The sequence below is a fragment of the Podarcis gaigeae genome (genome assembly GCF_964106915.1).
Source record: "Podarcis gaigeae genome assembly, chromosome: 1".
Classification (NCBI taxonomy): Eukaryota; Metazoa; Chordata; class Lepidosauria; order Squamata; family Lacertidae; genus Podarcis; species Podarcis gaigeae.
Window position 1 is genome coordinate 80,256,118 of NC_139678.1, and position 14,613 is coordinate 80,270,730.

The following is a 14,613-nucleotide window of genomic DNA, read 5'->3' on the forward strand; positions in this document are numbered from 1 at the left end:
CATTAAGTCCGAGGTCTGAAAGTATAGCTTAATCAACCACATGCCAACACTCGGGGCGGTAAATGGGCAACAACAAAAAGTGCCATTATGGCTTTTCCAAAAGGGATCCAAGAGGCAGCGCTCTGTTGTTGGGTGTGGCACTTCAAGGCGCCTTCGGAGACACCGAAGCCGGCGCCCAGTAGCCAATGGGCTCCCTGGAGAGCGCGGGAAGCCAATCAGATCCCGGAGGGGAGCGTCCCTGCGGGAAGGCGCTGGGCAAAGCACGTTTATGATCTATCTCCTCGCCTTCGAGCGAGTTTCTCGCTGACAGCGGCGCTGCGCGGACGTCGGAATTTCCACAGGAGATCCGTGACTGCCGCGGGGATCGCAGCGGGCAGAGAGAAGGCCGGGAGAGAATGGCTCCTCCGCTGCAGGAGACCGCGTCGGGAGTGGGGTCGGGAGCGGGAGTTGAGGAGAAGCGGGCCAACGGGGGCGGCGAGGTCCGTTCCCGCCGCTTCTTCACCTGGGAGGAGATCCAGCAGCGCTCGGGGCGGATCAAGCCCGAGCGGTGGTTGGTGATCGACAGGAAAGTCTACGACATCAGCAGCTTCCACCGGCGGCACCCGGGAGGCTCCAGGGTGATCAGCCACTATGCCGGACAAGACGCCACGGTGAGAGCGGTGCGCGGGTTGTGCTCCTCTTCCTCCTGGGGGGGGGGGGGTTGCAGGTCGCGGCGGGGAAGCCCTGGTGGCCCTGGATTACCAAGTGCGCAAGGCAGGGATGCGGATTACCAATCGCTCTTCCCTGGGACCGGCAACTTCTGGGATGGTTCTAAAACGGAGTTATCCTGGTGAACGACACGGGATGCGTGTAGAGGTCGTGTGAACGTTTCAGCGCTTGGCAATAGTGGGCCCCCTGCCCTGACGGTTTCTTCCCCTCCTCAGGAGGGGATGGTGGTCTCAAAACTACCTGTCAATATCCTTTTGCTGCGTCTTTGGCTTTTATTTCATACTTGCTAATTAGCTCTTGCGATTAAGGCCTCAAGCGTAGCATAATGAGTTCCATATCAGATCGATAATGTGTAGGTTTATCTCGGTCCAGCGGAAACGAGCAGGCACTGCACAGGCCTTGCTTGTGCTAGGCCTGCCTGGGAGCCCAGGGCCTTTCCACCGTACAGGCCCACAGCGCCCACTGCTGCCCCCCCCCCAAAGGTAAGGTGCTGTCCCCATGTTCACCTTTGGTCAGTCTTCACTGGGCCACTAAGGCTGGGGGAATCCTCTTCCAGGGCCCCTGTGGGGCAGTGTGAGGGGGCGCCTATTTTGGGGGCAGGAGGGGGCAGCTCAGAGACCAGGGGCAGCAGCAGTGGCTGCCCAGAGGACTCCCAAGGAGAGAGGAGAGGGGGCTGAGGGAAGACTCCGCAAGGGAGGGTGTTTGAAAAAGGGTGAGAGGCTGCCAGCTCTGCAGGCAAGGGGTGACATAACTGGGCTCCTGAGTCCCATAGGGGTGCTGCAGAAAGAAGGTAGTTGGTCAAGTCAAGGGAGCCGTGGACTCAAAAAGGTTGAAAACCTGTGCATGTTGGCATTGAGTTACCTATAAATAAATAGTTTTCTTCTCACCAAATATATGCAGATTCACTGTCAGCTTCCCTGAGTCCTACATAAAATATGTCTAATCCAGCCTTGCAACATCATGCAAATATTTCTAGCCCACCAGTCCGTGTGTGTGTGTGTGTGTGTGTGTGTGTTAGTTATATGTGATCCCAAAGAGAAAAACTAACTTTTATAACAACTCTTGGGTTGTGTGGAGGTGTGTGTGTGTGTGTGTGTGTATAAGTTTTCATTTATATACATTTCAGTTAGTTGTTTTACAATAGTTGTAACGTTTAAAACCTCGATTTCCTTCCTCCTCTTTCTGTGGTTCCTTAAATTTATTTTCATCATTTCCTGCATATTCTAAATTCACTTACAGTATTCTTTTATTCATTTATTTAAATTATATATTCTTTCGAAACTGCAGGTTATTTCAATAATCCTGCCAATGTCTTTATCTGTTTACAATTTGTTTTTAAACATTCAATAAACCATTTCTGTCCTTTTACAAAAAGTTTGTTATTTTGATTTCTGATTCTTCCGGCAAGTTTCGCCATTTCTGCATAGTCCTGCATGGAGATAATTTTAATTTACCATAGATAAAAAAGCAAATATTTAAAAGCCTGGTTTCTTGCTTATGTGCTGATTGTTGTGGAAGGAGGCATGCGGCCACACATATAAGAAATGGTTGTAGCATATATACATGTGCATACAGGAGATGTTCCATCATCGCACTAGTGGTGAGAAGGATGCTAATAAATAAAGAAATGGGTTGTGAATGAATGACCATATATGTGTAGTAGAAAAGATGTGACTCTGTCTCTTAAAATATTGCATTACTGTTAAGCATTTAAGAAGTGTATATGTACACACAGAGCAGAGAGATCAATGGAATGGAAAAGAAGACACATCTTAAGACCCCTAGATGCAAAGTGGGAAGTCAAGAAAAGATTAAATACTTTTGTCTAGTATAGTATATGAGACCTGTCTTAGGCTGGAGATATGTCATGTCTGTGATATAAAGGGGAGGGATTTAAGAGTTGTTTCATCACAGTACAAAATTCCTACATAGAATTTTATGTTGAAAAGAATGCACAAGACAGGTCCCCCTCCCCCCCATGCGCAGCTGTTGAGAAACGTTGAATGAAAAGTAGTGGAGAAAAGAAACAAATACTGGACCTGGAAGTAACACAGGCCATGTTACCTTACACACTAGCATGAAAACAACAGATATGAATGTAGATGAGGTGCACAGCCAACACTCCTTCAACCCTCAAATGAAAATGGGTGCAAATAAGCTGTGTAGTACAAGCAGCAAATTCTTTGTTTTGAGGCTACTTTTCATCTCTCACTTCTGCCTAGATGTATGCTTGCCTTTCATTCCATCCCAATTTTATGCTTTTTTCCCTTTCTCTCCCAGGATGCATTCACAGCATTCCACCTTCATAGGGATTATGTAAGCAAGTTCTTGAATCCCTTGCTGATAGGAGAATTGGCACCAGATCAACCTAGCTCTGAGTCCAGCAAAAATGTAAGTTGGGCATGGGAAACAATTTATATGTCTATCATTTTTTTACCTTTACACTGGAAGAAAGCAGGGAAATCAGAATTCCATTTTACATTGCATATATATGGTGCACATAATATTGCACCACTAAAGAGTGGTTTATGTTCTGTTGTCAGCAGAGGGGACGCATCTCATCTGCATTTCAAAACAGGAAAGCTAAGACTACATTGTGACTGAGAGCTCATCCACACTTCTGGTTGGTCCATGACTCCTAGGGTATGGGTCCAAGTGGTTTTTCTTTTGTCCAGCTGCTTTACTGCTGAATTGGAGCAAACATCAGTTGGGTATTCTGTGGATTGATGTTTGTTCTGATTCAGCTATAAACAGTGGAATTTAAGAAAAACCTCTCTGACCTGTGTCTAGAAGTCATGGACCAAACGGAAGAAGTAATGGGACAAATGGAAGTATGAATGAGCCTTCAGACAGTATGGCAAACACCCGAAATAAATAATATTTCCTTTTTTCTCCTTTAACTAGGCTTACAGTCCATTCCTATCCCTTATTATGTAATGCAGGTGTCAGGGAACCTTTGGTCAAAGCATAACTTGTGAATTACAATTACAGTGGTACCTCGGGTTAAGAACTTAATTCGTTGTGGAGGTCCATTCTTAACCTGAAACTGTTCTTAACCTGAAGCACCACTTTAGCTAATGGGGCCTCCTGCTGCTGCTGTGCCGCTGCTGCACAATTTCTGTTCTCATCCTGAAGCAAAGTTCTTAACCCGAGTTACTATTTCTTGCTTTCTTGAGTGTGTAACCTGAAGTGTCTGTAACCTGAGGTACCACTGTATTGCAGGGCTACAAATCCCATCATCCCCAGCAAGAATGGCCAATGGTCAGGGATAATGGGAATTGCACTCCAGCAACATATCGTAGATTCCCCGCTGACCCACAGAAGAAAGAAAATTAATATGTTTAGATCTCTTATTGAACAAACTCGTCTGTGAACTAAAATTCACAAGAGAATCTTCCTTGTTGCACTTTACTACATAAGCTGTAAAAAAAAAGGTAAAGGACCCCTGGACAGTTAAGACAGCTTTCCGGGTCATGTGGCCAGCATAACTAAACTACTTCTGGCACGACGGGGCACCATGACGGAAGCCAGAGCACATGGAAACGCCATGAACTTCTAGGTTGGCAGAAGCTGGCTCAGAGCAATGTGAGCTCACCCTGTTGCGCAGATTCAAATTGCTGATCTTCTAATCAGCAAGCCCACAGGCTCAGCGGTTTAGACCACAGCGCCATCGCGTCCCTACATACATACATAAGCTGTATGTTGTTGGGCTTATTGGCCCTACAGAAGTGTATCACGATGTTCCTTTTGATTTAATCTCTGAGTAAGCATACGCAGGATGTCATCTGGTTTAAGAATAATTTATTCTCCCCAGGGCATTTTAGAAAAAGGGAGTAGGGATCTTTAACTTAAAAGAGTACTCCCAGGAGCCTCATCAGTTCTTGGGATTCTTTGGTGAACGCAATGGCAATAAAAGTAGTACACCATCCAAGTTAATTTGTAGTGGAGAGGCCTGCAAAGGATTTCACTGTGTGCCTTCTTGCATGACACTTTATTTTCATGCAGTAATGCTGTGTATGTTTAGAATCATAGAATCATAGAGTTGGAAGAGACCACAAGGGCCATCGAGTCCAACCCCCTGCCAAGTATTCCAGTTGGCTATAGTGCCCCAAAGTTTTAGTATAATAAACTCAGATATATAAAATAACTTGACAGAATCATGAGGAAGGGTTAGCCTTGCAAATAAGTCCACAGAAGTTACTTGCCTGCAGAAATTTTTATTACCCAGCTGCCTGCACTTCCCTCAGTCGCTTTTTGCCTTCTGTTATCCAACACTTTTCAAAGTTTGTTTGCTACACTTAGGGTATAACTAACTCACTAACTAACATTGATTTGGGGCTACAATGGCCAAGCCAAAAGTTGTGGCCACCTTACAATCTGGATGCAGACAAGCAAGCATTTCCATAAATCAGCAAAGGCATTTTCCACCCCTGCACCCTCCTTTCCTTTCCAGGAGGCAAGGCAGAGGTGAGCATTCCAGCCTTGGCTGATAATGGGTGAAGGGGTTCAGTTCCACCTAGCAGCTGCTGCAGGAGTCTCCCTCTCTTCTCAACTTCTCTGTTCTGCAGGAAAGAGGCAGGCGAGCCTGTGGGCTTCAGCTCATGTTGATAGTGAACCCCTGCCACTCTGCCGAACAGTAGCTGTATCTGCCTCCTCACCTCCTTTTCCTGAGAGGAAGGGAGATTGTGGGGGGTGGTATACTTCCAGCCCCTCACCCTCAGCTTTCCTCCAAAACTTGGGATCTGGTGAGGATGCGGGAATCACTGTGGATCTGCCAGAATGACGCTTTCCCATCTCTGCAGCTTGAATCCTCGGAAGAAGGCTCGTCAGAGAGCAGTACCATGGTTCGTACAGATAGCATAATTGTCAAAGACTGGTTGGTAAATGGTGATCTAAAGAATGGGAATGAACTTCTGGAAACACCACAGTTGTAACAGGGAGACTACATGGGCTCCCCAGCCATATATTTCTCCGAAGGCTTATAATCATTCATGCTGAGAAGGCGAGAAGACTTTTAATGCCATAAACAGTGGCATAACCGAGCCTTTGCTCAGGACAGATGACAGTTTGTGGTCTCTCTTCACTGCCACAACTCAGTGTGCACAACTGGAAGCTTCTCCCTGTGCCACAGGAATCACCAGAGGATTTAGTGATGCAGCTAGTACCATGGAGAGCAAGTATGGGGGACTTGTGGTCCTCCAAACGTTTTTGGACTCTTAACTCCCATCAGCCCTAGCCAGTGTGGCCCAATGGATGATGGGAGTTGGAGCCCAATAACACCTGTAAGTGGCTGGCGCTCTTTCTCCCTGTTTTCATTTGATGCATTCCGATGTTACTTCTGTGTGTGTGTCTGGAAGAACTGGTTGCCATTCTTTGTTTCCCCACAGAAATTGCTAGTGGAAGATTTCCGGGAGCTGCGGTCCACTGTTGAGAAGATGGGACTTCTGAAGCCCAACACTCTTTTCTTCTTCCTGATGTTCCTTCAAATCATGGTGCTGGATGCTGCTGCCTGGTTTACCATCTGGTACTTTGGATCATCCTTAGTGCCATTCTTTGTGGGCGTTGCACTGTTTACCACTGCTCAGGTAGAATGTCTGAGACACCATTCCATCTTCGAAACTGTTTTTTTTTTCTACGCATTATTATTTCAAAAATACCATGGGGTTCATGAAACCAGAACACAGTCCAATGCAGCTAGCTCTTCATAGCACACTTGGGTTTGGGGTTGTTTGTTTGTTACCACAAAAACCAAAGCTATTTCCTTGTGCTACATTATAAAGTACTTGTGGAACTTGGGAAAGAACTTGGGAAAGTTCTCTAGAGAACTTTGCTGTTTGAAAATCCATATTCAGACAGGGTAGTTTATCCATGCACTTATGGTTTAATAGCATCACCAAGAATCAGACACAAAATCTGTTTTCAGTTTCATGGGTCAACCCTGGTAAATATGGGGGCGTTGTTGTTTCTGCATGTGCATAATCTTAGTAAAGAAGGAAAAGCTTTCTAGACCCTTCTAGCACCTATTACATCCCCTTATGCCAGCTTCTTTGACCTAGGGAGTCAAACTGCCCCCTCTTCCAACAAACTGAAAGACGCAATATACACAGACTTAGAGCCTATTGTGTAAGGCAGGGGTGAAGAATCTGTGACCCTCCAGATGTTGTTTGATTCAGCTCCCATCAGCCCCAGGGATGATGGGAGTTGTTATCCAGAAGCATCTGGAAAGCCACAGGTTTCTCAGCCCTGGTGCACGGACAGATGTTGGGGAGGTCAGAAGTCACACACAAACCTCCTGCACCATGCTTTTTCTGAAGAGGCAAGTGCCATGTTAATCTGGCAATATTCAGCCTTCAACAAATCCACTCGCCATAGCAAGTAAAGCATGTTTCTACTGCTTTGTGTCCTTCTTTTTAAATACAGGTGATTTATGGACTTGAATCTTTCAAGAAAAATAATCTGTGAGCCCCTAAATGCTTTTATGGAGCTGTGGCATTGGATTGTGATTAATGGATATATTTAAATAGCATGACTGAATATACTTACACTAGTTTAGAAAGGGATCATGGGGCATGGGCTGTAATATTAGGGTTAAAGAGGTCAGGAAATAATGCTGGAGCCTGTTGTGACTGCTTTACTGGTTGCTGATAGGAAGAATAATATTTGTGTGTGTGTTTTGGTGCTTGTATTTTTAAACTGCTATGTGAAGAACAAATATATTAATCACATTCATTGATTCACTTTGCGTATTACCTTTAATCATTCAAATGGGCATCCCCAATTAGTCGAGAAATGCTTTGCCCTAGTTCAGATCAGCATCATATAGACAATCTTCAGGCTTGTTAGCTCCATCCTCTGCTTTTCTGGTACAGCTGCAAGGTGGAAATAAGAAGCTTTTGTCTTTAACTAAGCTTTGTTTAGTGTTGTGTTCATGCCAGGATAAACTGTGGTTAGTCTGAACTATGGTTACCTGAAACAAGCCTGACTCCAACCATAGTGTATGAAGTTGGCTTGTTTCAAAATCATAGTTAATCACAGACGCTACACTAAAGTGCCATTAATTGAAAACAGAAGTAAAATCATTCAGTCTCATCTTTGTGGCCATGCCAGAGGAGGAGAGGGGAGAGAAGCAAGTAAGCCCATGGCTTGGGAAGTAATCCTTAACGACATCTTAGCATTACATCCAAATCAGGCCATAGTGTTTCCCAGCTAATTGGGGATTGCATTTGAGATAATTAAAGCCTGCAATCTTATGTAAAAAATAATTGCCTTTGGCATGGATGATCTCCTGGTACTTTGTTTAAAAAAGAGTTATTGCATTGTTTTCATTTTATGTTTAGTTGTTGAAATAAATTTAAAAATTGTCCAGTAGCATCTTAGAGACCAACTAAGTTTGCTCTGGGTATAAGCTTTCGTGTGCATGCACACTTCTTTAGATATGCACATGAAAGCTTATACCTAGAAAAAAACTTAGTTGGTTATTTTTTTTATTATTATTTTGACTGCGTTAGACCAACACGGCTACCTACCTGAATCTATGTTTAGTTGTGCAATGGATCTGAGTTATGTTTTCTTAATGATCCTCCTTATCTTCCAGAATCAAATGTCCTGGTTGCAGCATGACTTGGGACACCTTTCAGTCTTCAGCACATCCACATTGAACCACTGGGTTCACAAGATCTTAATGGGCACAGTGAAAGTAGGTATTCTGAGTGGAAGCTGTCCTTTTTCACAGCCAGTGGGTTTGACTTCTGCTCTGTTTTCAACCCTGTGTTCTCCTCTCCTATAGGGAATGCCAGCCCAGTGGTGGAATAACCTGCATTTCCAGCACCACGCCAAACCCAACTGTTTCCGTAAAGACCCTGATCTCAACATGCACCCCCTGGTGTTTGCTTTGGGGAAGAAGCTGGCTACAGAGGTATGTTTGCAAGGTGTATGCTACTGAAGGGTTGCTTAGGAAAGCAGCCAGAAAGAGTGGACAGCCAAGAATAAAGCTGTTGGGCAGCTTACACGAGACAGCCATGATTTTCAGCAGGAAAACGTCAGGTTTAAAATATATTTTAAATTGTATAAAATATAAAGATTATACACACACACACACACACAATTATAAAGGCAAATAATATATAAGCGTGATATATAGGAGGTAAAATATTGACATGTTTTCAGACCTTATTTCCTTTACCTACACTAACAAAACAGTCTGAAGGGAAAGAAAAAGAAATAAAAACTGAGTAACTACACATTCATATAGAAGCAACATACTACCAACATTTTGTATAGATATAATCAAACTGAATGTCCATAAAGAAAGTATTTTTTATTTCGTATGTCTTAATTTTTCATTCTTAGCATAACTTATAATTTGACCCTTGGTTAAAAATTCTTTCAAGTTGCTTAGTTACTGAGAAGTAAGTCCTCCTGAGTTCAATAAGACTTATTTCCAGGTAAACGTGTACAGGAGTAAGTCCCATTGACTTCAATGAGGCATTTTAGGTTTTAGTTTTAGTAGATATGCAGAGGATTGTGATATCAAGGGGCAACACCTGAATTTTTTAATAAGCCAAGTACCTGCTTTCCTGTTTCTATGTTCTGTGTGTCTTCCAAGCTCCTAGTTTCGATTGTTGATTCGAATGCTGCCTACATTTTTATGATATGTTGTCCATCAGGAAAGACCACAGAAATATATAATGGGGTCAGGAGGGTACAATGGGCCCCAAGCAGAGAATGATCATTCATACTCTGAGGGTCCTGGTTGGAAGAAAGACAGGCTTAAAGTGTAATAAATAAAATAGCTTTTGGGGGGCAGATCATCCCAGTTGGCCTCTCTCTCTCTCTCGTTTATGGTAGCAAGGATGTGTAATTTCATAAGGTCATGACCCAGCCTTGGTTATGACTTTTATTTCCACACACCCCATTCTATGATGAAGCCCAGGGGGAGATGGGAGTTAAGGTGCTAAGTATATTTTATTCATGTAGCAGCTGTCACCCAGAGATTGAAAGAATAGGTGATAAGGTGGGTGTCTATAGCCTGAGTGAGACGTTGATACCTCTTTCTTCACAGCTCGGGTTGCAGAAAAAGAAGTATATGCCTTACAACCATCAGCACAAGTACTTCTGGCGTGAGTATCTTTGTCCCTGAAAAATGTCACAAGTTTCCACTCCTTTGTCACAGAGCTTCTCCTTCCTGAGATACTTTTCTAAGTGAAATAGTGTGAATATCTGCTGGGTTGAGAGTCTTCTGTCACGGGACTTGCTCTTGATGGAGTCCCTGATCCACCTCCCCAAGAGCCAGGTCTGCCACAACTCATCAGGTCCAGCCAGGGGCAGGGCAGGGAGCAGCTGCCACCACAAAATCCTAATGAAGGGCTCTTGGAGCTCATGAGTTTAAATTCCCTGGAGGAACCAATCAGAGAGAAAGGGGAGAAAAGTTACCTGAGAAGGGAAAGATGGGCCCAGAGGCCTAAGGAGGTTTCAGCTCTTGGTTACCTGAGAGGTTCTTCCCCAACCTGCATGAAGTTACAGAGAGCTTTGAAAAGGGGAATCCCCTGCCCCCCCCCCCAACACTATATAAGGGAACCTGGCTACTGGGGTGCCCCAGAGAGGATCTTGTGCCATTTTGGTTTTATGTAGTATTATATTTATATTGCACCTTTCCTCCAGGGAACTCAAGGTGGCCTACAGAATTCTCCTTCTCCTTCTCCCCATTTTATCCTCACAACCCCCCTGTAATGGAGATTAGGCTGAGAATGCCATAACCTCTAGATCTCTCACTTCCCAAGCTCTGTAGCTCAGGGAAGGGAGCTATTGGGGTGTATGTTCATTCCTGTTGGACTGAGCCCTTGATGTCCAACGCCTCTCCGACGCCTCTGGGGGTGACCCAGGCTCTGAGAAAGGTGAGGTAGAGTCTATGGAAAATGAGTGGTTGCTGCTCTGCAAGACCTTTGGAATCTGTGGCTTTACAGCACTAACCTTCAATAAACTTTGAGTTGATGTAATTTCCTTGTCTCATTGTTAGTTGGGAATGGCTTTTGAGCTTATTCTTCTCTCCCCTGCTCTCCACGCACCACAGAGCATTCAATGTGCCCCTCTCTCAGGACATTGCCATACATAGAAAGGGCACAGGTTATAGAATCCTAGCCAGCAGAGTTTGAAAATCAGAGAATATAGGAAAATAGCACACTGCATATCTCTTGGGGCGTAGGGTGAAAGTGAGATATAGCAGTACGATCAGCAAAAATTTGAGAATAAAAATGTATAGCTTAAGAAGAGGCATTTTAGACTATGCATTGAGTTGCTTTAACCACACTGCAGGGGAGAATTGGAACAAAGATGGCGGGAATTTTATCTTGCTGGCTGTCAGACTCACCCTTGAAGCAGATAAAATGGAGTTCTCAAGTGAGGACAAATACTAGCTGGATAAGGGAAAGGCAGAAAAAGGTGAAAAAGAAGAACCCTTCTGTGAGCAAAGACAAGCAATGCTCGACTTTCTTAGGAAGATGGATGGTAGTTTGAAATTTTTATAAAGGTTGTTTTTTAAAGTCTTCCTTTCGTTTTCCAACAGTTGTAGCCCCAGCATTGCTGGTTCCCTTCTTCCAGTGGTCTGTATTCTACTTCTCATTCAAGCGCAAAGAATGGGTGGTAAGTAGTGATTGAATTTCCAAAAAATAAATAAATCTAGATGAGCATCTTATCTGTGTTGATTTTCCCCCCTAATTCCCACCAAGAAGCAGATTTCTTTTTAATCCATTCCACTAAAAATGCAAACAGTTATTGCACATTATATACATATTGTTACATGCAGTGCTTTTTTTCCGGGGGGACGCAGGGGTACACATACCCCTAAACATTTTGTAAATCTTTGTACTTTGGTCCATTTACTGTATTTATTTTCCCAATTTGAACTATAAAATGGTGATTTTCTTGAGTCAAAATGAGAGTACCCCTAAACATTTTTTTTAGGTAAAAAAGCACTGGTTACATGCCATCCCAATCTCTGCCGAGTGGTGCATGCGAATTCAGGGGTTCCAGACACTTACCCAGGGTTTGTGTTTCCTTTTGGTGGTGCCTTTATGGTATATGGTTGGTTTATACATATATACAACCTGAAGCCTAGATGAAGGGGCTCAGAGCGCTGCCACCCCAAAAGGTCCCTGCTTCTTCCCTAGCCGTAGCCTTGCACTCAAGCAAACAGCAGCCATCATGCTTTGCCCACTCTCCAGCATACATCCCTGCTGACTCCCATGTATTGACTGGCTTCCTCTCTGAGCTCCCATTACTTTCTGATCCTTCCTCTTAATAAGCTCTGGCCTCTACTAACACAGGGAGAGGCTGCACTCCTTTGATGTGTTAAATGGCTCATTACCTCAAATGAAATTAGGTTTTACACTTGTCAATTGCCTAGCCTTAAAGCGATGGCAGATATACACCTTAGGAAGTTTGCCTAGGTTAATTCACTCTTCACATATACTAATTCCAGCAGCGGTCAACACAAATTTTAAATACACATGCCACTGTGTAGCAAAAAATATAACTTTTCTTTTTCCCCTTCCTTTGACAGGATCTAGCCTTGATCATTTCATACAACATCAGAGTCTGTCTCATGTACATACCTCTTATGGGATTTAATTGTTTCATGGCATACTACTGGCTCTCCAGGTAACACGAAACCTCAGAATCCTTCTCTCTGCTGAACTCTCATCTCTTTTTTGTTGATGTTTAATCTCAAATATCTATATTTTTTAAATCCAGTTGTGATATACTCTGAACATATGTTACTTCCAACAGTTAGGTCCTGCTAGTCATTTTAGGTTAAACGCTTTCAGGTTGTGCAAAATGGTCTTCAATTTGCATTGCATCAGCCCCCAGACTGCAACTCAAATCTTTTGCCCCATAAATATTGTTATGTCCTGCACACATCAAGATGCTAGCTCAACATGGCCTTTCGTTAACATTTTAGAGACATTTATAAACTAAGACACCAGAAAGAGAAGTGTTTCTCACATTTTGTTTAGAAAGCATAGCCAGTGATGGAAAGGGGTGGGGGGGGGGAAAGGAGCATGTGCCCAGAGCAGCAGGTGGAGAGGCGATTGCTAAATTATGGGCGATGGGCAGCTGGCTTGCTAAATTACTGCCAATGGGGAAAATAAGCACTAGCAAACACAGCTGGCACTCTGCTTCCCTGACCATGGCAATGTGCTGTGTCCCCCTCCACCACAGTCCCTGTTTGTTCCAGGGATCAAGGTGAGGAGGGGGAAGTGAGCGGTGGCACCACGGACCTGTCGCTTCTCTCTTGTTTTCTTCTCTCCCCCCGCCCCCATCCCAAAAAGCTTTCTGGCCCCTCTTCTCCACAGACAGCTGCTCCTTACGGTGTCAGCAAATACACTTGATCGCCGTGGCCCTGAGCAACGCAGCACAGGGAAGACCGTCAGAGATTGGCACTTCATTGCCTTCTGTGGCTTGTGTGCCTGGGGACTTGGCAGAGCTGGGGAAGGTGGGAGCATCACCTGTGGCTGGCAATGGACTTGCAAGGGGATGGTTGGTAGGATGGGGTGGAGGTAAAGAGCTAGGGGGACGGGGAGAGACAGGCGGACAGGAGAGAAAGGCAAAACCAAGTGCGCCCTAGCCTGCCTGTGTTTCTGTTTCTGGAAGTGCACGTCTGTGTTTGGTGTGGATGCATGCAAATGCTGCCTCTTTGCAGCGCAAGTTGGTAGGTGCATTCAATCCAGCGTCAGTGCATCTCATGTTGGCTGTGGCCACTGTGTTTCGGGGGGCTGAGCTCTATACATAGGTGGTGGTGGGCACTGCCACAGTAGAGATGCACAGGAGGTTGCTTTAGTGTTTGTTTGGGGTGGATAGGGTAACCTGCCTTCTGAAAAAATGGAACGGAGAAATCCCTCCTTTTCAACTCCTGGAGACAGAAGGGGGAAAGCTCAGGCCTGCCTTTGTTCTCTCATTTGCCTTCTTCTGATACTAATTTCTGTGCACTGCCCTGTATACTTAGCCAAGGATCTTAGCTGCTGCCAGTCAGTTTCAGCAGTCCTGAAATCCGTCGCTTAAAGTTCACAATCAGGGAGGCAGGGCAGTCTTTTGCACTTGCAGATCCGGGACTGGGCATAGCTGCAGGCTAAGTAGCACAAATGATTGCATTGCTTCATTTGTGAAATACTTTACTTAGTTCTCAAGGGCCAAGTAAATAAATTGGAGATGGGGGATTGACAGCAAGTTGGCTTACTACCACATTCGACACTGTCACATGGATCTGCTTGTTTGTTGTTTAAAACCCACCCTTTACCCTAAAGTCCCAAGGTGGGCTACAACAATTTAAAATACATTTTAAAGCAGTTCAAAAACTTACAATTACAAATGTCAATTTCCAAAACTAGAGCAGATCCTGATGCTATATCCTTCCCTCTTACTGTATGTGAAGCAGCAACCATCAGTTGCTTTATAGATATTATTGATTTTAGGCTGTATTTCTTGTTTTAATGGATGCTCTTTACGGTTTATATGAATATTTTTAAAAAAATATTAAATAGATGAATGAAATGCTAGCTAGAGTGGTTTGGTGGTAAGTGTCAGGCATGGCTTGTATTACATGAAAGGAGAAATACCAAAAAGTTAAGTCAGGCAAGAGGCTTGGGTTTGTCACTGGCGACACACAGACCTCTTGTCACTTTCATCTTCTCAGCAGTGTAATTTGCATTATACGGGAAAGGAAAACATGGCAGCTAAAAGAGCAGCTTTGCCCACATACTGGTTTCAAAATAGTTTTTGCAGGATAAATTAGTCGGTGTGCTATTTCTTTCCTGATTAGTCAGCATCAGTTCATAGTTAGTCAGCATTAGCCAATAAAATTTCCTCTATTACTTTACATGTCAGCTGCAATGCCAAGGATATAATTTCCTA

General features: G+C 44.2%; 1 protein-coding gene across 2 annotated transcripts in view; it reads left to right on the forward strand.

Annotated features, from left to right (window-relative positions):
- The window catches only part of LOC310825620 (acyl-CoA (8-3)-desaturase-like), a 23,442-nt gene continuing 8,829 nt past the window's right edge, over positions 1–14,613 (forward strand). Inside the window, exons 1-8 of one of the 2 annotated variants that reach the window (XM_083699513.1) lie at positions 1–650; positions 2,989–3,099; positions 6,096–6,293; positions 8,303–8,404; positions 8,495–8,623; positions 9,770–9,827; positions 11,270–11,346; positions 12,266–12,363. In XM_083699513.1, the coding sequence (XP_083555639.1) occupies positions 396–650; positions 2,989–3,099; positions 6,096–6,293; positions 8,303–8,404; positions 8,495–8,623; positions 9,770–9,827; positions 11,270–11,346; positions 12,266–12,363 (1,028 nt within the window). In that variant the 5' untranslated portion in view covers positions 1–395. Of the gene's footprint in view, positions 651–744; positions 856–2,988; positions 3,100–6,095; positions 6,294–8,302; positions 8,405–8,494; positions 8,624–9,769; positions 9,828–11,269; positions 11,347–12,265; positions 12,364–14,613 lie in introns of those variants that run through there. The other variant, XM_083699514.1, reaches the window with a different exon arrangement.